This window comes from Ambystoma mexicanum, chromosome 11, assembly GCF_040938575.1.
Source record: "Ambystoma mexicanum isolate Mex_15411 chromosome 11, UKY_AmexF1_1, whole genome shotgun sequence".
NCBI classification, from domain to species: Eukaryota; Metazoa; Chordata; class Amphibia; order Caudata; family Ambystomatidae; genus Ambystoma; species Ambystoma mexicanum.
The window spans coordinates 20,254,527-20,278,499 of NC_090934.1; the positions used below are offsets into that span (position 1 = coordinate 20,254,527).

The 23,973-nt window shown below is 48.4% G+C and overlaps 1 protein-coding gene across 1 annotated transcript in view; it reads right to left on the reverse strand.

Moving 5' to 3' along the window:
* Window positions 1–2,868: 2,868 nt before the first annotated feature.
* Window positions 2,869–23,973, reverse strand: part of NDUFS5 (NADH:ubiquinone oxidoreductase subunit S5) — a 127,400-nt gene continuing 106,295 nt past the window's right edge. Inside the window, exon 3 of the mRNA XM_069622436.1 lies at window positions 2,869–3,109. Within this exon, the coding sequence (XP_069478537.1) occupies window positions 3,011–3,109 (99 nt within the window). The 3' untranslated portion in view covers window positions 2,869–3,010. The remainder of the gene's footprint in view (window positions 3,110–23,973) is intronic.

Genomic DNA, 23,973 nt, shown 5'->3' on the forward strand with positions numbered 1-23,973 from the left:
CATCTCTCCTCCCTCCTTCTCTGCTTTTCCCCTGTTCTTCCCAGATGATGTTTCCAGACAAGTCCGATCTACGAAAGTCTCGCCAAAACAGGTTCACCCCTGTTCCTCCAAAACCATCAAGAACCACATTGACACTCTGGCTGACTTCTGCAACCACTCCCTTGCCACTGGAGTCTCCCCCCCCTGTGCACCTTTTTAAGAAACCCCTCTGCTGGCTCTTCCTGCCTGGCTAATTATCGCCCAATCTCCATCACTCCTTTCCTGGGCAAACTCTGGAAAAGCTGGCCATCTCCCAGCTTAATCTTCACACCGAATCAGTTGGTTGTCTCCATGACCATCAGTCTGGCTTCAGAGCTGCCAGAAGCATGAAAACTGCTCTCCTGAACATCCGCAAAGACCTGCTCTCCAACCTTGATTCCAACACCCTGTGTCCTCATCTTACTTGATCTCTCTTCTGCCTTTGACACAGCCAACCATGCCATCCTGCTCAACAGTCTCTGTGATAACCTGGGTATCACTGATCAGGCCCTGCCTTGGCCGACTTCTTTCCTCTCCAATCGACTCTCCCAGGTCCAACTTGGGTCCTTCCTCCCCCTCTATCTCTAGTTGTGGTGTTCCCCAGGGGTCTAACCTCTCTCCCCGGTTGTTCAACCAATACCTGGCACTTCTTGCCCACCGCATTGTCACTTTGTACCCCAACTTTCAGTGCTATGCGGATGACACTGAACTCTCAGGCTCCCTTCCGCCACCTCTTCTCCTTCTCTCGTCTGACTGTCGGCTATCCAGGAGTGGTGTGCCGCCAATGATCTCTGCCTTAATGCCAGTAAAACAGATTCCCCTCATCAGCACACCTTTGCTCTCCTTTCCTGTAACTCTCTGGCCGGCCTCTCTTGGCCCTCTTCCTGCTCCCACCTGTGAGGCTAAAAACCTAAGGGTCATCTTCGACTCCACACTCTCCTCACATGTCTGATGTCTCTAAGAAGTCACACTACCAGCTGCACCTCCTCAGAGGTATTCTTCCTTTCCTCTCCTTCCCCCAGAAGCTCACTGTCTCCAGAGTCCTGGTTCTCTCTAGGCTGCACTACTGCAACAGCCTCTTTCCAACTCTGCCTGGCTCTACTCTCCGCCCTCGGCAACTCATCCAAAACAGGACTGTGCGACTAGTCCTTGGCCTCAAGCCCAGGATCGCATCTCTCCAGGAATGAAATCTCTGCACTGGCTCCCAGTGGCGGCGAGGATTAAGTTCAAAACCCCCTCATTGTCCATAAGGCCTTTTGGGGCCAGCGGCCTCAAAACCTTCAACTCTCACTTCCTAAATATCTTCCTTCTCAAGTTCTTTGCTCACCCGCCTCCAACTCCCTCAGAGTCGGTCGCTTCTCCAAGCAACGAGTTGGTGGTAGATCTTTCTGCTGCTGGGGCCTCCCTCTGGAACAGCCTCCCTGAAATGTAAGGAGAACCATCTCTGGTTCCGGAAGCACCTCAAGACCGACCTTCCTCTTTGCTTCTGCTTTCTCCCCTGTGCTCCCTTGCTGATCTCCTGTTGAAAATGAAACTGCACTGGTTTACCTGGCTACCTTCTAATCTCGGGCCCAGGTCCCCTCCCTGCCAGTTGCACACTTGCACACTTGCACTGCCCCCCTGCCAACCCTTTCACTCAGGACCGTTTCTGTATCCCTAGAGCAAGCTACCTGCCCTTACCCTTGCCACCAGCTGCCGCACTTCTTACTTCATGGTTTTTATTTTATCTCTATTATTTTTTATGGTTATCTTATGCACTGCCCCCTGCCCCCACACTTCTCTCCTTCCCCCTGATCTCAATGTCACTTGGCCTAGTAAGATCGTGGTTTGTCTTCCCTCTGTTCCCTCTCCCTTGCCTCGTTGCGCCTTGAAACACGTATTTATAGGTGCATTATAAATGCCAGATCATATATCCTATTGGCTGAACCTCCGTGGGCACTGCATGATTGCCTGTTGTCTGGGATCTTCCTGGACCCTACACAATTGCCTATTGGCTGGATGTCTGTGGGCACTGCACGATTGCTTATTGACTGGGATCTTCCTGGGTCCGCTGGGTACTAATGTAAGGAGGACAGCTAGCTCAGTCAAGAGTAAGATGAAAAGGGATGACCCACGAGTAGTATTGTAAGCAGAGCAGTGGGCATCCGCTTACTGAGAGCAGCGCCAACCTAGAGAAAGATGAAAAGGCTTGGCCCACCGGGTACTAATGCAAGGAGGACAGAAAACAGATTTGTCACACAAGTCAGCAGCACAGCACAAGCTCCTTGCAGTCAAATCCTTTACTCTGCTGTGCTCTGTGCTTCTCTTGGGTTTTTAACCCCTCCTAGTCCAGTGGTAGACAGAAAGAACAGGCTGTCACACAAGTCAGCAGCACAGCATGAGCTCATCACAGTCAACTGCTTTACTCTGCTTACTCCGGATCCTTAATATTGAGCGCTGGGGTTTCTTTGTAATATTATAAGGCCAATGGTATATTGTTTCACTCCTCCTCCTAACCCCCGACTTTATATTGTTACAGACTAAGGCTGGCTTCCCAGAAAACTACTCCAGTAGTGCATGCGCAACACCCAGGTTATTTGCAGTTCAAACACTCTGCTGTCTTTTACAAACATTCCCCAAGTTAACTGTTTAACTGTGTATACAATCAGCTTCCACATTCTGCTGCTTAGTCTACAGAGGTTATTTTCAATGGCCAATCAATTAGAAAATAGTTTAGCTTCAATGAAATACTGATAGCTCGGCTTTTCATGTTTTGAAGGTCATCGTGATCTTTTGTGTGTATGCATCATCTCACTAAGCACCACCCCACCAGCCACGATTCCACACACTGACACCAAAGAGTCAGGATAGTAGCACTTAACGTAAGTTCTTTAATTGTAGCTGAAGGAAGAAAGTCAAAGACACAAACACAAATTATAACACAAGTGGACCACCAAGCTGCACCACAGATGCACGAAGACGTTCCAATATACTAATGGGGCGTAGGTATGCATCACGAGGAGGGTTCCTCCTTCTGGTTGTAGGGGGCGGTGTACTGCCCTTCCTTCTCCAGTTTTTTCTTCTGCTTTCGAATCTCTTCGATGCGCTGAATCTGTGAATGAAAAACTGTACAAATTACCAAAGTGGGCAGCAGTACATCTCGGACAGAATACGTGCGGTACAGCACAAATGCAATCATACAACTGTACATTCCTGGTACAGACATGAAGTACTGGCCCAAGAGTTAGAACATGCCTCCTAAGTTACCATGTGAACGTATGCTCACATAAGACGTAGGCTGTGCTTACAGCAGAAGGACTCGCCCCTCTTCTTTACGTGCACAATGTATAGAGCTGTAAGTCACTGAACCGACTCCACTAATTAATGTACTCTATTGGGGCACCAATCGTTCCTAGACCAACTTCAAAGCCATCGGCATCCTATACATAGGTGCCACCAGGGATGGCAGAGTCCGCACCACCAGATTTCAGGATCTGGCAGGACTAGAGTAGCAGAAAAGAAAGAGCCAGGAAACAGACTGTCTCTACCTCCAGAAGATGGAACCGGATACCCATCAATATGAACCCCCCCCCCACCACCACCAAACCACCCCGCACCCCCCCCCCCCCCCCCCCCCCCAAGCATCATGCAATTCGGAAAGGAAAGCAAACCCTCCATGATGTACCTTCCAGATACAGCCATGTGCACTCAAGCTGTTAAGTATCCCTTCTGTTGGCCGCCCTTTACAGCACACCGTCCCATGCTCCCTCAGCACGGCTACATGTTGCCCAATTACTGTAAACCATAACTTTCCTTCACTGCCCTGACTGCATACAGGTGAAAGGTTTTATGGTGTAAGTACCCGTGCCCATGTAAGGACTGGCCACCCTGTAGTCATCTAATGTACTCCTGTAAACTTTGATGATTAACAAGGGGGGTCCTGGGAGTCCCTCTGCCAGACATTAGTCCTGGTTACGAGAGACTTACCCAGATCTTTAGCTCATTATCTTTCACAAAGAAGAAATATCCCAAACATATCAGTCTTTGTCCTGCCCTGGGGCAGTCCAGCACCGAAATGCTAGGCAATTCTCCTCTGAACAAGAGTACCAACAGAAACCCCAGACACGTGTTTCGGTCTGGTTGGACCTCATCAGTAGGGTGGATCTGTGCCCCTCTAAGAATAGTGAGCAAGGGGTCCACGTCTGGATTCCCCTAGTAACTTAGGGTGAGACCCAAAGTTACTTAAATATGCAGATTAACAAGGGGGGGGTCCTGGGAGTCCCTCTGCCAGACATTAGTCCTGGTTACGAGAGACTTACCCTTTCTGAACAAGAGTACCAACAGAAATCCCAGACATGTGTTTCTGGGGATGCTGTTGGTACTCTTGTTCAGAGGAGAGTTGCCTAGAATTTCGGTGCTGGACTGCCCCAGGGCAGGACAAAGACTGATATGTTTAGGATATTTCTTTTTTGTGAAAGATAGTGAGCTAAAGACTCTGGGTAAGTCTCTCGTAACCAGGACTAATGTCTGGCAGAGGGACTCCCAGGACCCCCCTTGTTACTTTGCTCCTGTAAACTTTGCCACAGCACTTAACGCTTTCCGAAAGCTAGGTAAAAAAATATCCACAATTTGTGACACTATCTACGGAGAAAACACCGGGTGGTGAGTACAGGTGGCAAGGGTCGGTAATCTAGAAACCATGAAATATCAAACAACTTGCACAGAAGGAATTTGAAATCTCCAGTGAGAAACATTTTAAGAGAAGGAGCTGGGATAGGCAGTGGGAGGGTCAGCAGAAGGTGGGCAATAAGACGACTATTTCTTAACAGTAAGGATAGGAGAGTTGAACAGTCATGGCATGTGTGGAGACAAGAGGAAAGCCCGGGAGCGCATTTGGGGCTGGAAATTACGGAGAAGTGTCCCAAAACCGCAGAGGGTAAAACACGGCCGGCAGACAAGTAACAAGAGTCAAAATTGTGCAGATCAAATTTAGTAAATCAAGATTTGTTTCACAAAATGCTTAGTTAAAAAAACAGGAAATCACAAAACCCTTGGCAGGCCATAATACATGCCACACATCCGTGAACTTCGAACATGTGTCCAACTTGAGAGCCTTCCAGTGTTGAGGGACGGAATTGGGAGAAGGAGTGGTGGAGTGCCCCTGCTGTGACACTAAGCTCAACCACAGGAGAAGCAGTTACCATGGTATTGCTAGATCAAACCTCCTGTGACTCTCCGCACAAAGCTTGGCATTCCCTTTTATTATTAAGGGGACAAGGCATTTACTTAAGCAGGCGCACTGGTGCACCCTCCAACCACCACACGCCCATTCAACCTAGCATGATCTAATCCTTTTGGCTTCTCAGAATGAAATATACCCAAATTACCTTGAAACAGAGGGACCCACAGTTTGGCCGATCCGTAGCAGGTGGTTAGAAATAACGGCAGTGGAGCTTCTGTGGCAAATGCATGATCCTATTTTTACAGCCACCTCTTTCTTTCACAACCCAACATAAAACTGGCATGTGAGAGATTTGTGTAAGGGTGCAGAAGGAGGCGACTGACACACAGGTGGCATGGTTGCTTGCATAAACATACCAAAAAAAAAGAAAAGACAACCTGCCTCTGCACAACTCTAAGAGGCGTTTCCCTACCTCAACTAAATACTAGGGATTCAGTCAGGATGTCCAGGTAAATCAAGAGTCAATCGTCCTGTGTCAAAACCAAGCTTCTATGCCTTACACTTGTAACTAAACAAAAGAGGTAGTGGATCTTCTTGGTCCAGAGGAATGACTCCCTTCTCTGGACAGCGGCTCACAGTTCCAGGTGTTAGGAGGGATCTTAACCCGAGGGAATGACTCCCTTCTCTGGACAGCAGCTCACAGTTCCAGGTGTTAGGAGGGATCTTTACCCAAGGGAATGGCTCCCTTCTTCTGGACAGTGGCTCACAGTTCCAGGTGTTAGGAGGGATCTTTACCCTAGGGAATAACTCCCTTCCCAGGGTCTCAATCCCTTTCCAAGGCACAAAATGTTCCAGGTTGAAATGTCAACAAGCAGACAAGTTCTCAGTTCAATTAAAAAGGGTAAAAGTCAGTTCAATCATCAACATTCCTTATTGCCCATTGCTGCATCTTCACTATGGGTTCCTGGAGGATGCCTGCCTTCTCCAGGTGTCTGGCTCTCGGTGTTTCTTCTCCATATGCAGCCAGGGTGAATTACTCACTTCCTCTGGCCTACCTTGGCTTGGTTCTCACACCGTCTTGGCTTTTACTTTCACGGTTCACACCACCACGTGGAATGACTTCCTTCCCATTCTCAGGTTTTTTTTTATTGCAGTTCGCAACAGTTGGGGGGGGAATGGCTCCCTTCTGCTGGCCTTTCTCAGGCAGCGCACAATGCCAGGGGGAATTACTTCCTTCCCCTAGCTTGGACCAACTTGGTTCACTAACCTGCCAAGTATGATCCTGGTAATCTCAGTTGGTTGGGCTTCTGCCCTTTATTTTCTTACTCTTCAGTCTTCTTGCAAATACTGTGACAAGGAAGATGTTCTCTACCTTGCCCTTGGCTTCCCACATTTCGGGTAGGGCCTCCCAGCCGATCCTTTCTGGCTTTCTCCACCTCCTGAGCTTCGCCAACAGGAGTTTGGAAGCTCTCCACGACCCCTTTTCCCGGCAACCTGTGTACCTTTGTGCATAGTCGTGTGGATCCGGCCTCTCCCGGGCCTCTGCCGTGGGGTTCCTGTAGTTTTTGTGGACTTCTGCATCCGCTGAGGAGTTTCACTTCTTCCCAGTTGTGTGGCGGTTCTCCTCCACACCCCCCAGGTTTCAGGAATGCCTGGAGCCTCCGTCAGGCAGCTTGCCGTGCTGTCCCTCTTACTTGGACCGGCTTCAGACCTATCTGCTCCCTCCTCTGCATCCCGATCTGCTTCTTCCTGCGCCATACCCCCTTTACACTCGCGGTTCCTCCAGGGTGGGCCAGGCGCTTTGGTAAGTACCTCTTCTGTTTTTATTTTGAGTCTAGCAAAACAACGGGAATGTGTATGTATGTTCTCTTGCGGACTCTTCATTGTTCAGCGTGTTCTCCTCGTCCCAGTTCCTTCCAGGGAAATCTTCGTTAAGTCCTCCCTACTCTTCCTTGCCCCAATTAATCCTGAGTTATTAATTCTACAGAAGTAAATGGAAGTGTGGGCTACAGGGGGTTGAGTGAGGCGATAGGATGATGTGTAGGAGGTGGTAGAGGGTTATTCTACCGCATTTCCCTTGGATGGTCGCCCTTGTCCGTAGACGGGGTAGTCTCTCCCCATGATCCACCCGCTGAGCACCACCCCCAGTGGGACTATCTGCTCGTGACCTCACCTCCCTGGCCTCATGGGAAGGTGCTCCCATCAGGGAGAAGTGACAAAATCCAAGGGTTTGACACATTTGATTTGAATGGATTTGTGTTATTTTTAATGCTCATATCCTAATCAGGAGCTGGGCAGGAGAGATGGTATCTAGACACTGATGAGAACGACTCACATTGAGACCACAAAGACCCAGAGATTTTGAAAAAGGTTTTTTTTTTTTTACAGAAGACAAATTGCGTCAAGTTGCAGAACTGAAAATCATCAATCCCACTTAGTCCTGCATCTGGAGGGAGGCATAACCAAATATGTTTTTCCAATGAGCATACATTTCTTGCTCGAGTGCAAGTAAGAATGTCAGATTTCAGATAGATGGGGTCGAGAGCATAAACACATTTGAAAACCAAGCACAGAACTTTCAAAAGCAATGCACTGGAAGCCAGTGGAGGCAGAGTAGATCTAGGGAAATTGCGCTTCTTTTGGAGAGATTAAACATCATATACACAGCCACATTCAGAACCACTCGCAGCTGCTTCAAATGGCATGACTTGGAGAGCATAAGTGTAGTCAAGGTGAGCGTCGGAGAGACTACTACAGACAACTGCACTTTCGCAGGTAAATAGTGTTTGTCCAAGAAGACCAAAATGAAAAAAAGGCTAACTGAACTACTTTATTTTTCTGGCCTGCGAGGGGGACGAAGGAGCCCGTCCCCACCCCCTCCACCCCCAATATCACCCCCAGGTTTTTAATGTTTTACGGCAAATGAAGTACAGAACAGAATTGATGTCCTACAGCAGATGTTTAGTTTAATTATTTATGTGTGGGAAGGATTTAACTAAAGACCATCTTCCTGAAGGTGGGAGGGATTCCCATTTGAGTCAGAGGTCTTCAGATACACCTGGGCATTGTCGGCATAGGATAAAGGTGATAAACAGTGGAGACAAGAGGGGATCCCTGCGGCACTCCACAGGTCATAGGAGAAAGGGGCCAATCTTGACCGTCTGATATCTTCCCTTCAATAAACTGCACAACCATGCATAGATTGATAAGCCAACCAGATTTTTCAAGCATGCAAGCAGGTTGGTATGGTTCACTGTGTCGAATGCCTCCAAAACATCCAACATGACCAAAAAGGACAAACGAACCTTGTCTGCATTTCTCAGAACATTGTACTACACAGCGATCAATGCAGATTCTGTTCCAAGCTTTGTACAGAAAACAGATAGCTAAATATCCATAATATTATTTTATTGAACATATAGCAAGAGTTGCATGGTAGCAAATTTCAGGATCCTTGCAATCCCAAGGTAAACCTGCTATAGGCCTGAAATTGCTCAGTATTGTGGGATTGAGCACATCCTTCTTTAACAAGGGCGAGATTATGATGGTGCAAGAAGGGGCGGGAGGGGAAGAAAGGCAGCTGCCATCAACCGAACGATCAGAGAAAAATGTTCTTCAACTTGGCTTGACCAAGGCTGAGCAAAAGCATCAAGCAAGCCGACAACCAAGGTATACCGTTTACCCAGAGCATGAGGCGAAGCTCAGGTGGCTACCACACAAGGCACAAAGATGGAGACTGGTCTCAAACTCCACAGAAGCTGTTTTAGAAAAGTTGTGGATGCGTATGCAAAAAGGGGGTGGAGGGACGCCCCCTGACAGTTTGCCTGTATGGAAGACCCAATCCAATAGACCTATTGGATGTCTCTGGTATCAGTTTGTGGACACTGGGTATCAGCGATGACAGAAAGCCCAGATTTCATAGTGTGCATGCTCATTAAGGAAAAAATTAAAACTCTGTATACTCTTAAACTAACAGCGTTGGGACAAAAATCTAAGTAATCAGGCAGCCAATGCCCCAACAAAAATGCACATTCCCAGCACTCATTCCATGAGACGGTGAAGAGCAAAAGCTCGTACAGGAGTTTGGGATCAGTAACAGTCCAAAGAATTCAGGTGCAAGGGATCTGAAAACGCAGCAGAAGCAATGAGGCAGCATCCGGGCAAGCAACCTCGGAAGCAGGTGTTGCGCAAGCTTGGGCCAGCACGGGAGCAGCAGCAACCACAACAACGGTTGCAGAGCTACCATACCAAGGACAAGGTCTCCTTTCAGAAGGTCACATGCTCCGACTCAACACCCGAGACACTGCTCCATTACCCATGCGCAGGTCATCGTTACACAGGCAAGGCTCTCACGGGTGTCACCAGTTTAGATCCACCTAGTATTTCCTTCAATGGAGCCTGTGCCAGGGGCTTTCCCATCCACTTCCGTCTGCTCCTGACTTGCCTTGGCATCCCTCCACAGTCACTGAAGGGCAGGCGCCTATTTTCTGCGATCTCGCTGTTCCTCATTGCCTGTTGAGAATCATTTGTAATGGCTGCATAGCAGGAACTGGCAGCAGAGATTCTTGGAGCCTCTTGTGGCGGTCCTCTAGACAAGTGGCCTTAAACCTTTGGCTGTCTAAATTGATACACCTGCCAGCGCCACTGCACTAGATCCTTGGATAATTTGAAACAAGCATCGCTGGTTCTCTTCCCTTTGTTAGCTTCACAACCTGCAATACGTAATGCTACTGGTTCACTTGTCTTGGTTAGTGTTTCTGCATCGATTCATTGCAGCGATTGAACCACAACTTACACAGTGCAACTCGGCTTCTCTCTTTCACTCCCAGGTCCCTGTAATTGTCTTAACTGAGAGCTTGTGTTCGTCTCTCTGCTATTCTGCATTCAACCAACACTTAGTGGACGGGGTGTCCTTGTCAGATTGGGGTCCATCTACGACTCTGTAGCGTCTCGTTATCTTGGCACTTTCTCAGCATCCGTGCACTGATGCAACCTTCCTACCAGCCGTTTACACCATTCTCCCACACTGCTGTCTGCTGAACAGCCTAACTGCCACATCCTCTACTTCCGAGCCATCTTCCATTTTTTTTAGCCACGGTTCCACTGGAGGGCGCAGGTGCTTGATGCAATAAACCACGCTTCTACATTTGGAACTGCGAACGGGTCCGTCCCCGATTGAGCGATAACTAATTTAATGACTCGGGAGGGGTGAAGGGCTGGGTCTCTTCGGGCAGGATTCGAAACACAGCCTTAAGGCCCAACATCGGCGACTGTGGCAAGATCTCTCTATGGGCCGTCTGACCACATGGATATCGCTCAGAATTTACAAGAATAAAACATTTCCTGGTTGATGGAAAATCTGAACATAAGCTCATGAATAAAAGGATTGGTCCACAAGACAACAGCCTATTTAGGTACCCAGTCAATTTTCCGAAAACAGAGGGGCACATGTCACCGATGACCATAGTACCGAAAAACACTGAAATCATCATAGTGGGGGAAGGGGTTAAAACGGGTCAGAATGGGGTTGGTGTAGCGTTATAAGGGTAAAGAACCAGGGGGTATTTTGACCGCAATTAAATTTAATGTCGGTTGGTAGAATCACATAACCCCTATTTGCAGTTGCCTGCAAAGCACCCCCATACCAAAGAAAAAACACCGATTCCCAATAACACTTTTGAGAAGGCGTTTTTTTGCGTTCTCGTCACAGTCTGATATTCAGAGGTCTGCCGGGTCGGTGCTTTATTGGGAATACCTAGTTGCATAGCTGTGGCTTCTGTAGGAAGGGGTGCAGAGACACTGGGCATCATTACACAGTGACGGTAGGTCTAACAAACCCAACTGCAAGACATGGAACACAGACTTAATATTGACAAACGCGCCACAGCACAACATGCACCAGTTGCTCACCTAGGGTTCCACACACACAGGCATGCGCACAAGAACACAAGATACATCACCCTCCCGCAAACAGAATAGAGAGAAAGACTGAGGAAGGAGTGCAAAGGTAGGATTGGCTTCCAAGGGACGCACACCCTTGGCACGTGGCACAGTAGGACAGCAGGCAAATGAGCACACGCTTTCCTCGTAGACCTGCAAAGAAGTGTGACAAAACAAAGCGAAAGAGCCCACTATAGGCGCACACAAGAGTGAGTCCTCAGCACTTTGAAATGGGGAGGAACAGCAACTCGCAAGAGGATGGCGCACATAAAAACAGGGCGTGACAAGGAACATCACTAAGACAAAGGGCCTGGTAGGTGTCACAAGTTGGCAAAGCAAAGCACACACACAAGAACCTTGACTAACTTTATCCTGACTTGTAAAGCGCCCCATTGTTTCCCAAAGAGGTATGTGTTCAATAAATAACCTAATAAGAAAAAGAAAGAAAATGCGGGTCCCCATCCCACCCCACAAGGCATAACAACAAAATCAACCCTCCGATACAAAAGGTCAGATCAAGGTGCCAAGGTGCTGAAATGGTTACATTGGAAACAGGCAGTATAGAAGCATGCCAATGCTTTACACTACACGACTAAACAGCAGTATGACAACAGGCTGTGCACAAGGATAAACCTATAATAAAAGGAGGTTAAACAGCGCAAGGTTAGAGAATTCAGGAGCCATAAACAGCTGAAGCGTGGAAGACCGTAGGCTCCTAGGGTTTATCTGGGAGGACTCCACTGGGCTGAACGGTTGAAGACCGTAGGCTCCTAGGGTTTATCTGGGAGGACTCCACTGGGCTGAACGGTGGAAGACGGTGGGCTCCTAGGGTTTATCTGGGAGGACTCCACTGGGCTGAACGGTGGAAGACCGTAGGCTCCTAGGGTTTATCTGGGAGGACTCCACTGGGCTGAACGGTGGAAGACGGTGGGCTCCTAGGGTTTATCTGGGAGGACTCCACTGGGCTGAACGGTTGAAGACCGTGGGCTCCTAGGGTTTATCTGGGAGAACTCCACTGGGCTGAACGGTGGAAGACGGTGGGCTCCTAGGGTTTATCTAGGACTCCTTCACTGGGCTGAACGGTGGAAGACAGTGGGCTCCTAGGGTTTATCTGGGAGAACTCCACTGGGCTGAACGGTGGAAGACGGTGGGCTACTAGGGTTTATCTGGGAGAACTCCACTGGGCTGAACGGTGGAAGACGGTGGAAGACAGTGGGCTCCTAAGGTTTATCTAGGACTCCTTCACTGGGCTGAACGGTGGAAGACAGTGGCTCTTAGGGTTTATCTGGGAGGACTCCACAGGGCTGAACGGTGGAAGACAGTGGGCTCCTAGGGTTTATCTAGGACTCCTTCACTGGGCTGAACGGTGGAAGACAGTGGGCTCCTAGGGTTTATCTGGGAGGACTCCACTGGGCTGAACGGTGGAAGACAGTGGGCTCCTAGGGTTTATCTGGGAGGACTCCACTGGGCTGAACGGTGGAAGACGGTGGGCTCCTAGGGTTTATCTAGGACTCCTTCACTGGGCTGAACGGTGGAAGACAGTGGGCTCCTAGGGTTTATCTGGGAGGACTCCACTGGGCTGAACGGTGGAAGACAGTGGGCTCCTAGGGTTTGTCTGGGAGGACTCCACTGGGTTGAACGGTGGAAGACGGTGGACTCCTAGGGTTTATCTGGGACTCCTTCACTGGGCTGAACGGTGGAAGACAGTGGGCTCTTAGGGTTCATCTGGGAGGACTCCACTGGGCTGAACGGTGGAAGACAGTGGACTCCTAGGTGTTATCTGGGACTCCTTCACTGGGCTGAACGGTGGAAGACAGTGGGCTCTTAGGGTTCATCTGGGAGGACTCCACTGGGCTGAACGGTGGAAGACCGTGGACTCCTAGGTGTTATCTGGGAGGACTCCACTGGGCTGAACGGTGGAAGACAGTGGGCTCCTAGGGTTTATCTGGGAGGACTCCACTGGGCTGAACGGTGGAAGACAGTGGGCTCTTAGGGTTTATCTGGGAGAACTCCACTGGGCTGAACGGTGGAAGACAGTGGGCTCCTAGGGTTTATCTAGGACTCCTTCACTGGGCTGAACGGTGGAAGACGGTGGACTCCTAGGGTTTATCTGGGAGGACTCCAATGGGCTGAACGGTGGAAGACAGTGGGCTCCTAGGGTTTATCTGGGAGGACTCCACTGGGCTGAACGGTGGAAGACTGTGGACTCCTAGGTGTTATCTGGGAGGACTCCACTGGGCTGAATGGTGGAAGACAGTGGGCTCCTAGGGTTTATCTGGGAGGACTCCAATGGGCTGAACGGTGGAAGACAGTGGGCTCCTAGGGTTTATCTGGGAGGACTCCACTGGGCTGAACGGTGGAAGACGGTGGGCTCCTAGGGTTTATCTGGGAGGACTCCACTGGGCTGAACGGTGGAAGACAGTGGGCTCCTAGGGTTCATCTGGGAGAACTCCACTGGGCTGAACGGTGGAAGACGGTGGGCTCCTAGGGATTATCTGGGAGAACTCCACTGGGCTGAACGGTGGAAGACGGTGGGCTCCTAGGGTTTATCTGGGAGAACTCCACTGGGCTGAACGGTGGAAGACGGTGGGCTCCTAGGGTTTATCTGGGAGGACTCCACTGGGCTGAACGGTGGAAGACCGTGGACTCCTAGGTGTTATCTGGGAGGACTCCACTGGGCTGAATGGTGGAAGACAGTGGGCTCCTAGGGTTTATCTGGGAGGACTCCAATGGGCTGAACGGTGGAAGACGGTGGGCTCCTAGGGTTTATCTAGGACTCCTTCACTGGGCTGAACGGTGGAAGACGGTGGACTCCTAGGGTTTATCTAGGACTCCTTCACTGGGCTGAACGGTGGAAGACGGTGGGCTCCTAGGGTTTATCTAGGACTCCTTCACTGGGCTGAACGGTGGAAGACAGTGGGCTCCTAGGGTTTATCTGGGAGGACTCCACTGGGCTGAACGGTGGAAGACAGTGGGCTCCTAGGGTTTATCTGGGAGGACTCCACTGGGCTGAACGGGGGAAGACGGTGGGCTCCTAGGGTTTATCTGGGAGGACTCCACTGGGCTGAACGGTGGAAGACGGTGGGCTCCTAGGGTTTATCTGGGAGGACTCCACTGGGCTGGCTAAGCTCATAGGGGGTAGACAGAAAAGTCTGAAGCGGGGCGGGGGATGGGAATGAAGGAAGGGTGATTCATGTGCATTGCAAGCAAGGATTGTACGAGTGTGGCGCGTGTCAGTGTGCGAGAAATTCTCTAAGAAATGAATGCGTCATCCAGTGCATGTGTGGAAGCATTTTAAAAAATGGGAAATAGGAGTGCAGAGAGAATAGACATGACATTTAGTATGTGGCGCAGGCACAATGCTGCCTGAACACAATACAATGCTAAGAAGGAAAGTCAGTTTGCGTTAAAGGACATTGATGTATTTGAACGGCAGAAACATGCAAGTCAATAGGTTGCAGAGAAATGGCGCCACAAGGATGTGAATAAATGGCAGCCCATTGTAAACTAGAATATTATGCAAGATGCGAATGTAGACATGGGGGACAGTTTGGGGAATTCTGGAGAAACTTTAAGGCCATTTTGGCTTTTTGATCTTTCCGTTCCCTCTTATTTGGATCATCAACCTATTTTTGGTAGTCAGCGGGACCTCTACTAAAGTCCCCCTGCCATCAAAACCCTTTTTGACTAAGACTATATGGCCCCATGGCTGCTCAGAAGGCTCCTGGAACAATGGTGCATTTTGAGCACTGCATTTTGGCCCTAGGGCAATTCTATCACCCTACAGTGGTTTCAGTCAGTAGGCTGGTGGCAGCGCTACTTTAGTTTTCGCTTCACTTTGGGTGCAAGCAGATTTACATCATTGGTAGTCTAACATGCCTTTTAGGTAGCCGTTGGGGTACTAATGTATTTTTTTTTAAGTCCTGATCTCAGCCAATTTGTTTTAGGGGCTTCTTTTGTTCAGGGAAACAAAAGAGGTAGGGCTAAAATGGCCACATGCTGTGGGGCGCATCCAGGGTGACTGGTGCATTTAGGACCCAACCAGATGGGCTGGCTGCCTAACTGCGCCTACACTCCATTCTGGCACACAATGGGTTGTACGTTACCTGCTGGAGGATTCCCACCGTGTTTGCTGTATTCGTCAGACCAGATCGGCCCATCCTGGCTGTCCCCAGTGTCATGGGCTCATCTCAGATTCTCATTTTCAGCTGATGAACGTCCTTCTTGGGTCTCCTCCATCCCCCTCCCGGCTCCCTTCCTTGGCTAAGCCAGACCTCCTTTGCAGGCCCTTTTACCACCAGCTTCCCATTCTATTGCTGTGGTCGGCCTGCCTTGGTGTTGGTCACTGCTGTCACATGGAAGGAGATTAAAACCCAACCAACCCACCTGCTCTGCTCTTCAGCATCGTCCAGAGTTGCCCCCACTGTAGTCCTCTTTGTGGAACTGTTTTCTGTTGCTGAGCTGCCCTCCTTTGTTTGGGAGAATGTGGTACCTGCTTTGCCAGTTTCTCCTGCAGCGCTTAAGTCTACCCCATTGCTGCTTTTGCTTCTGGCTTCAGGGTCCCACCGCTAGGAAGGGCCATTGTAATTCTTTTCTATCACACAAGCTCTTGCTGTTGGTCCGGGATTTAAGTGCCTGCTGTTCAGAGCCAGTAACGCGCACCTGGAAAAGGGGCACTGTACTCACTGGGTGGTCTCATCTTCCTGAACTGTCTTTTTTAGAACAGACCACTGAATACTTACCTGTGGTCGCTAGGTTTCTGTTATTCATGACATTTACACTTAGGGGTCCCCCCCCAAACCCATGGCCTCTTGCTGGTGGGTACCAACTACATTTCCTATTGACTTGTATGGGGGACATTTTACTCCTCTAACAATCTTCTAAAATAATTATAGCCTTACCCACAAGCCCCATGGCATTATTCGTGCATCCAGATTGGGTCCAGTGAGCTTTATGCCACAGACTAGAATCATAGCTTGTGCTTTTACTTGTTTTGTTCAAATCTTATATTCCATTTCTGCTAATGTAAATGCCTTCTTAAACTAACTATTTCTAATGACAATGTGCATTTCTCCCTGGCCTCTAGCTGTGAGAGAAATAGCCCCCCCCCACCCCACGGCCCTACCATGAGTGAAGTGCACATTTGAATTCTCCAAACTATTTAGAACAAGGGTCTAAAACCTGCAATCCTAGATGTTTTGGACTACAACTCCCATAATATCACCACAAACTATGCTTTCTAGGGCTTTTTGTAGTTGTAGTCCAAAACATCGGGTGAGTCAAACGCTGCCGACCCCCGTCCTAGATGTCCTGGGTCACCATGACTGTTACATTAGGCATCTGGGGGCCTGCAATGACTATTCCTGTGTTATATAATCTCCATCTTCCTTCTCTTACCTCCCCTTGTCCAGCACTATCTGATGAAATCTATGGAACTTTGAAAGCTAATGCATTGTTCTCTATCGGAAGATTTCCAGTTAGTCTGCATGTGTGTGCATGGGTTTAAACTACTCAGAGCACCAAACATTTCTTTGCAATAAACGTGCGTAATCTAATAAACGCATATATTTCCAGTATACCTGCGTAGTGTCTTTTCTTTAGATAAGTGTGTGTAATAATTGTACCTTTGTGTCAGCCTACTTTCCCTCCCTTGAGTTAGGCTTGACTGCTCGGCCTCGCTAATTACCTAAAGAGTGGTTTGGCTTCCTTTTTAGGTTGAGTGCTCTTTCTTTACAGTCCAGACAGGCCAAAATTGCCGGAGATGAAATTATTACTGCAACAGGAGTACAGGGGGGGCGGGCGTGGGATTAGTGGCTAAAATACCTACTCAGACCAGCACTACTACTAAACCAACAGTGACACCAGTCATTAAGGTGAAACAGGAACACCCGGAATATTATCAGCTGCGCCTCTTTTGGTGCCATGGCCCGAGGGCAGGCAATAGCTTAAGCGGGTGTGTGAGCGGATACCATTTGCAACCCAAACAACTTTATCCAATCAAGGTTCTATAAAAATATGAACATTTTTGTTAAAGGTTCTTATGCCGCACACTGTTACCAACTGTGTGGTTTCTTGGCGCTCTGGCAGATGTGTAAAGCAAGGGGGGGGGGGGAGGGGAGATAAGTTTGTAGGACTGAGCAGAAGAACAGAGTAAGACAGCTGTGATGTGCTGTTGGCAGCTTCAATTTGGCGACACCATTCACTGTACACAGGTGTCTTTTTCGTTCGATAGCCGCCATGTGTTGTTGGGCGAAGCTATGTGTGTTTTTTTCTCGTTGGTGTAGTGAAGTGTGCGCAGTGGCGCACTTCGGCCTTCTGCTGCCCTAGGCCCAGATAAGGGCATGAAACCCTCCCCAACTTCACTCAACTCTGCCAGATTCTGCACCTTCACAAGAACCCCCCTTAAATAAACTCTGTTCGCGTTGTCCAAACTACACCCCGTCAACCCAGTTTCGAACCCCATTTTGGCTCCATAACATTATAAGGACGTTTTTAAGGTTGCAGGGATTAGAAAGTTATTGCTTCCTCTCTACTAATTCAAGCTTGCCATCGTCTATGTTATGTTATTTGAGAGAGTGTTTTCAGATCTCTGCTGCCCAAGATTTGGAGAACGCAGTGTGTTCTACAGTTGAGTGCACTAGAGGTAATTGTTACAGCTAATTGTCTATTTTCGGTTATTCCGAAAACAATCTTTTAGAGGAAGTGATGAGAACCTAAGCTGTCTGCCAACTGGCTACAAGTGAGAGAAGGTTAGAATGAGATTTAGGTTTTGGTGCTAATATCTGGTTTCTCTCACAAATTGCTGCTGTCACTCTATGAGAAGCTCCTAGACGGGTCTAATATTAATGCAACATGACTACATACCTACATCCTTGTCAAATGGTAAAGTTTATATATGAAATATGTATCTCTTATACAAATGTTAAATAACTCAACCTCCTTCTCATGGCAACAGCTCTGGTGTTAGCAGGGGAGGCAGTTACCTGCTGCAGCCCAGGCACCTCCAATCCCTTGGGCTGGAAAGCCATTAACATAGCAAATACACAAGTGAAGTGCCTGGGCATAAACACCCCAGTAGACTAAAGACACTTGGAGAAGGTTCTTGGAATCCTTGGCTGTGCATTCTCACGGCGCAGTAATGGATAAGGGCGATCCTGAACATTCATGTGTGGGAAGCAACAACATCCCTTGTAGCTGCACAATGCAGGCACATTTTATAACAAATTAAGTTGTACATACAGTTTACATCATTGTCGTTTGTGCAGTTGTGCAAAATACCCAACACTCAGTAAAATTGAGCAAAGGATCTGGCGTTCCAGCACAATATTACGTTTGTGGGTGTGGTTTAGGCTATGGGTCTTACCAGCTTGCGTTTAAGGTAATTTAAAATGTTTGTTTACTCTGCAGAGTTGGTGGGACTGTAGCATTTTGAGATTTGTGGGTAGAGATAAAGAGGTCCTGTTTTCTGAAGTACTTTTCACAATAAAAGTCCTACCTGGTATTTAAAATATAATTAACGTAAGGATTACTTATACGCATCACAGTTATGCATTGCGTGACATACTTTGCAGTTGGTTTTCCTGGTAGCACTGCGGGTGCAGTAGCATGTCAAAGACACATGATAAACCCAGCAGGGATGCCACTTGCCTGCTTAGCACTGAGCAGCTTCTGTAAAGACGGCTGAACAGATATCTTTACGGGACACCTTTACAGCTGTGAAACAGTGGGTACTTTTGGCACACATTTTTCGTTTTCACCCTTCCATGGCTTCGGGTATCCTTTCACAGATTGCTTGATGCACTTGCGCATTCATATTTACTATTCACCATTTTAACTTCCACATGCTTGCACCTTTTGGGCAGCCACAGACCTCTGAAATGTGGGCGCTTGCGAGGAAAATTAGTGCTTGCTTCTGAACATCACTTTAGTGCCACCTGTGGGAACTCTGTGCTTGACTTAAGCATAGGCAAGCGTTAAATATGTTAAAATGATGCATCATTAACCTTTATGTTTCCTAAGAAAACCCTCAGTTTAACAAATGCATGTGTATTTGAATATAAAATTGATTGCTTAACACTGTGCATGTGTGTATTGATTAGAATGAACTCCAAAGATAATGTGAAGTGACACCAATGAAACCAATGAGGTTTTGGCCGAATCACTAAGTACCTAAAGCACACTGGGTTTGGTACGCGGTCCCTTTTTTTTAAATAAACAAAACTCACCCTAACAAAAGCTTTTGTAAATATCAAGCATATATACACGTTTGGCCATCAAAGAACAGCTCAACATTATTCCCAGTGTTGTGCATCAGCCAGACTCAGAGAAACATAATAGGCTTTATATTTAAAAAATGACAACAGTAAATTGAAAATAAACTACAATGAAGTGCTGCTCCTCTGGCATTCTGCCGCCCTAGGCCTGGGCCTAGTTGGCCCTGCTGTAAATACGTCTAAGAGGTTTGTTGTGCTGTAAAGGGATGTGCGTTTAGTTCCGAGTTTGAGAAGTGTATGCAGAAGGGTGGGTTGTTAGTAGGGTTGGTTAGTGGCAGTACCATTTCCTACCCCGGGTGTTCCAACTAAGTGCCGCCAATATCCCTTCCCCTTCAGTACATTAGGGTGTGCAGCAATTACCACCCCCACGGGTTCCTCCAAGGGGATGTGGTCCCTTTCCCCAGCGGTCCATCTGTTCCAAGACCGGGACGCCTCCCTCTCCCCCGTTAACATCTAAGGCACTCCATCAGTTGCCCAATTAAAAGTTGGACCCATCTCCCCTCCCCAGTTTCCCCTTTGACCCTCTAGGGAAGGGTACACTCTAGGTTTTAAAAAATCACCCCCCCATTCAGATGCTGCTCTACTTCCCTGCACTCTGCAGCTAAGGGAAGCACACCTAGATTTGAAAACAGTAGCATTGTGGAGACCCCTAGAACTGGCACGTAGTGCTACAGGGGGGAAAAAAAAGGGTGCATTTGAGATAAAGCAGCAAATGGAGAATCATCTACGACTGGGACGCAGCAGTACTTGGCAATGTATTATGCTGTTCAAGTGCACAGCGCTTTGGCGTAAGGCGCTTAATAAATCAATAAATACAAATTACTAACTAGCCGGAAAACATCGGTGTGCTATGCTATGTAAGGTAATAAGAGTGGGAGGGTTTTATCTAACAATAAAACACAACCATAATAAAACACTAGAAAACCCCATCCGTGGGGGCAGGAGGGGCGCTGCTGAGCAGCGACAAGCATGGCCACTTAATAGTAGAGTTCCACTCCCAGTGAGATCCTGCTATGAATACATCCTTTTTGCCCGACTGCTCGGCTCTTGTTGCAGTGACAGATAGTGGACATTATTATGCAGGTGGCGTCCTGCTCCCGTGGTTATTGATGAGTGATGCAGAGAAATCAACTCGAGAGCTTACAGAGGAGCGCACACAGGGCTGGTCCCCGAGCACGGCTGACAGCTCCCTGGGTTCGGGTGCAGCAAGACCCTGGGGCTGCAGTGCGGCAGACTGGGCATGAGCATGCTGTGGCAGGTGCGGCCCAGGGAGTTCCTGATGCCGGTCTGGGCTCCTGATATTACATGGCAGCAATTAGGAGGAAGAGTGAGACTCCCACACACCCTGTGCATACCCATCACTGGGAGCCGGCAAGGCGTTTTCAGTGCTCCATGCAGGCCTACCACATGTAGACCAGAGTGATACTTTTTGTGGTGCTTTCTATCTGTGAGGGTTGAGTGTGCTTCAGACGGTCCCGGCGACCTACATTTGATCATCCTGCACATACAGGAGGTGTGAGGAGAATAGGTGGAGGCTGTCTCAGAGCTACGCATGGAGACGCCACCAACCAATGATCTTTCTAGTAAACCTGGCTTTTGGGAGGCCCTGGACCTGTAAGGGGCTGCACACATGATCCTGTTGCTATCATTTGAGAACATAACTCAACATTGGAAAGAGGAAGCTTGGTGTACCGGTCTAACAGGACCATTTACTGTATAGGTACTGTTGGACTTTTGTGGTTGGTAAGTGCCCGAGACTCACAGTTTCTACCTTGGTCTCCTTGAATGCATCCCCAGTGAAATCTACCCAAAGGTATTGAACAGTGCGGATTTCATCGTCAGGTGTGTCGAGCAATGCCCGTACCCTGCAATTTCAGCTCACGTCTTGATAAGCAAACTGCCTGTACACAACTTATACACACGCTGGGATAGGCTTAGCTGCATCATTGTGTCTTCCAAAAATGAAGGAGCTGGAAAAAGGCACGACCGATTGACTCCTTCACCAGCACCCATCAGGAGGTCAAATACAGAGCCCCCACAGACGTTACTCCTATGTGTGTCCTGACAGTCCCTGCTGGCATGGAACCCCTAATGGCTGCAAATATAGTCTGGCTTTGCCTCGGTTAACTCCAAAATGGACGATATGGTAACCATCCGCTCCCTCTGCTCCAGATTAGACAAAGAGCAGGCGCATAACCGAGGCTGAAACTCGGGTTGGAAAGCTTGATGACAAAAGTGGAATCTGTAATTAATCAGGAGTAAGACACGGAAACAGGGTGGTCATGATGGTTGGCAGACTTTAATGAACCAAAAAGGGAGGAGGGGTTGGAGAAAATCCTATCTTGCCCTAACTCGAAGAGGGGATTCCCTGCCTCAACAAAACTAAATGGAGCCCATGTCAGAATGTCCAAAGTAAAGTTCTCGGTCCCGTTTCCAAATCCTATCCTGAATCTTACACGCTAAACTCAATATAAAGTGGAAAGGAAAATGTGCTTACCTGCCCCCCCTGCATTCCCCCCCACACCACTCCTCACCCCCCCCCCCCCCAGAGTGGAGTGTCTTCAGATTTGGTAAAGTTCACACACTAAAGCAGTATGACTCTTCCCTTGGCCTTTCCCAGATGTACACGTCAAGAAGCTGTTCCACTTTTCGTAGCCTCTTGTTGGCAGCAGATGGAAAGATTCCCTGGTCACAATATGTTCCAGTTTCAGGGGAGTGACTCCCTTCCCCTGGATTTCACAAACTCCAGAAACTTCAACAAGCGTCAGAGTGAGTCCCAATCACAGACTTGCAATCCCCATGCTGGGTTTACTCTCCTGTCAAGGCTTCCTTGCTATTTCTCTAAATCCCTATATCTCTTATGCCTGGTATAATCTCCTGCCAGGGCTTTCAATCAACAAACGTTCCTTCTTTTCCCAGGTTTAAACAGTTCTAAGATTTGCTATTTACTTTTTTTTTATACATTGGGTCCTCGACCCGTTCATCTGCCTTGGTTTCTATCAACAAATGTCTCAGCATCTCAGCTCCCTTGTTCGTGCTGACCAAGTTCCAACGGTACACGATACATGTCATGAAGCACCCCAGAGTCCATTTCCCTCTATGGGTTCACCAGCTTCACTCTGCAGATGGGCATCTGCAGAGATGCCTATCTGCAAGCAACTTGCTCCTTGATTTGACAGGCATCCCATCGGCTCTCTGGTTCCTGTGATGCCTCAGACTTCCCTCGGTAGCTTCGTCCGCTCACAGCATTCACCCGGCCTTCTTGCCGCTTCAGAGCTTCTTCCGAAGGTGCCTCCAGGAATTTCCTCGTTCCACGCTGCAGCTTGCTCCCATCAGATTTGCCAACTTGTGTCGGGAGGATTGAGTGTCCATCTTTCCGACGCTTGGTGCTTTTGAACGTGCCTGTACTGATGTAATCCTCCCAACAACTAGAGCGTGTTAATTGCTTCTCAGTTTTGGCAATCTTCATCTCTCCCGCCCACCCCCTTGTCTCAGTATTGTTGGGCATTTTCAAATAAAGATCTGAAAAAGCTTTGCTATTTCTCATAACTGGATGTTCTTTTCTAACATTACAATATGCCATGGAGAATAGGGGAGTTACGGGGGTGTTGTCATGCTCTATGTGGAAAGGGAGGCACCATGTTCCACTTAGCAAGTCCATTTCACTGGTCTTCCCCCCCCCCCGCCTCCCCTCATGTGGTCCTCCCTCAGATAGCCGCCTCCAGGTGCAGGATGAAGTAACTTCTGCCTTTCCCTGGCCACATGGGGAGAGACTTGCCCTGGGAAAGGAGTGATGCCAATCGCCAGATTAATCACAAATCCCATGATCAACTGCTAAAAGGCATCAAAAAGGAACAGCCGTTCATGCAAAATGCGAAGATTTAGAATCACGGTCTCGCCCTTATAATGTACGCATTGTTGAGACTGCCTGAGAATGGGGCGAAGCGGCCTATGGAGCAATTCGTCGAGAACCTCCTGAAATCTTTTTGGACATTTTCAGCGCAGTTCTTGGGGGAACGTGCTCACCGAACACTGGTCCCCATCACGAAGCCTGGTGGGCTGCCACGCACGAACATTGCTGGACTATTGAATTATCGTGACCGGGATCAAATATGGACTATCCTGAGAACGTGGTGCTCCAGTTTGACTCTAGCAAAATTCACATTTAGTCAACTTCTTCGCTGAAGTCCAGGCAGCCAGAAGATGGTATGATCCAGTAAAGCACCTGCGCATGAGCGACAAATCCCGCATACGATTCTTTTCCCATCCAAGCTGCAGGGTGCACTTCTGTGAGAATCCTGGAGAAGCCATGGCATATATTGAGGCATCAATTCCTATCCCTGCACAAGAAGACTCAACAATACATGACCAGTCATCGGCTGTTCTCTGGCTATATCTCGCTCAGGGATTTGACCCTAGAGCATTAAGTAAAAGGTTTGCCATCTATATTATTGAATGGTTTAAAGAATGATTGTTGATCATACACCAGGAGGATCTTCTGTTTTATATCGAGTTGCAGTTTGTACTGTTTCTCTCGAATTTTCAATCGGGGATCGTGGGTTTACACCGTCAGATTGGGGG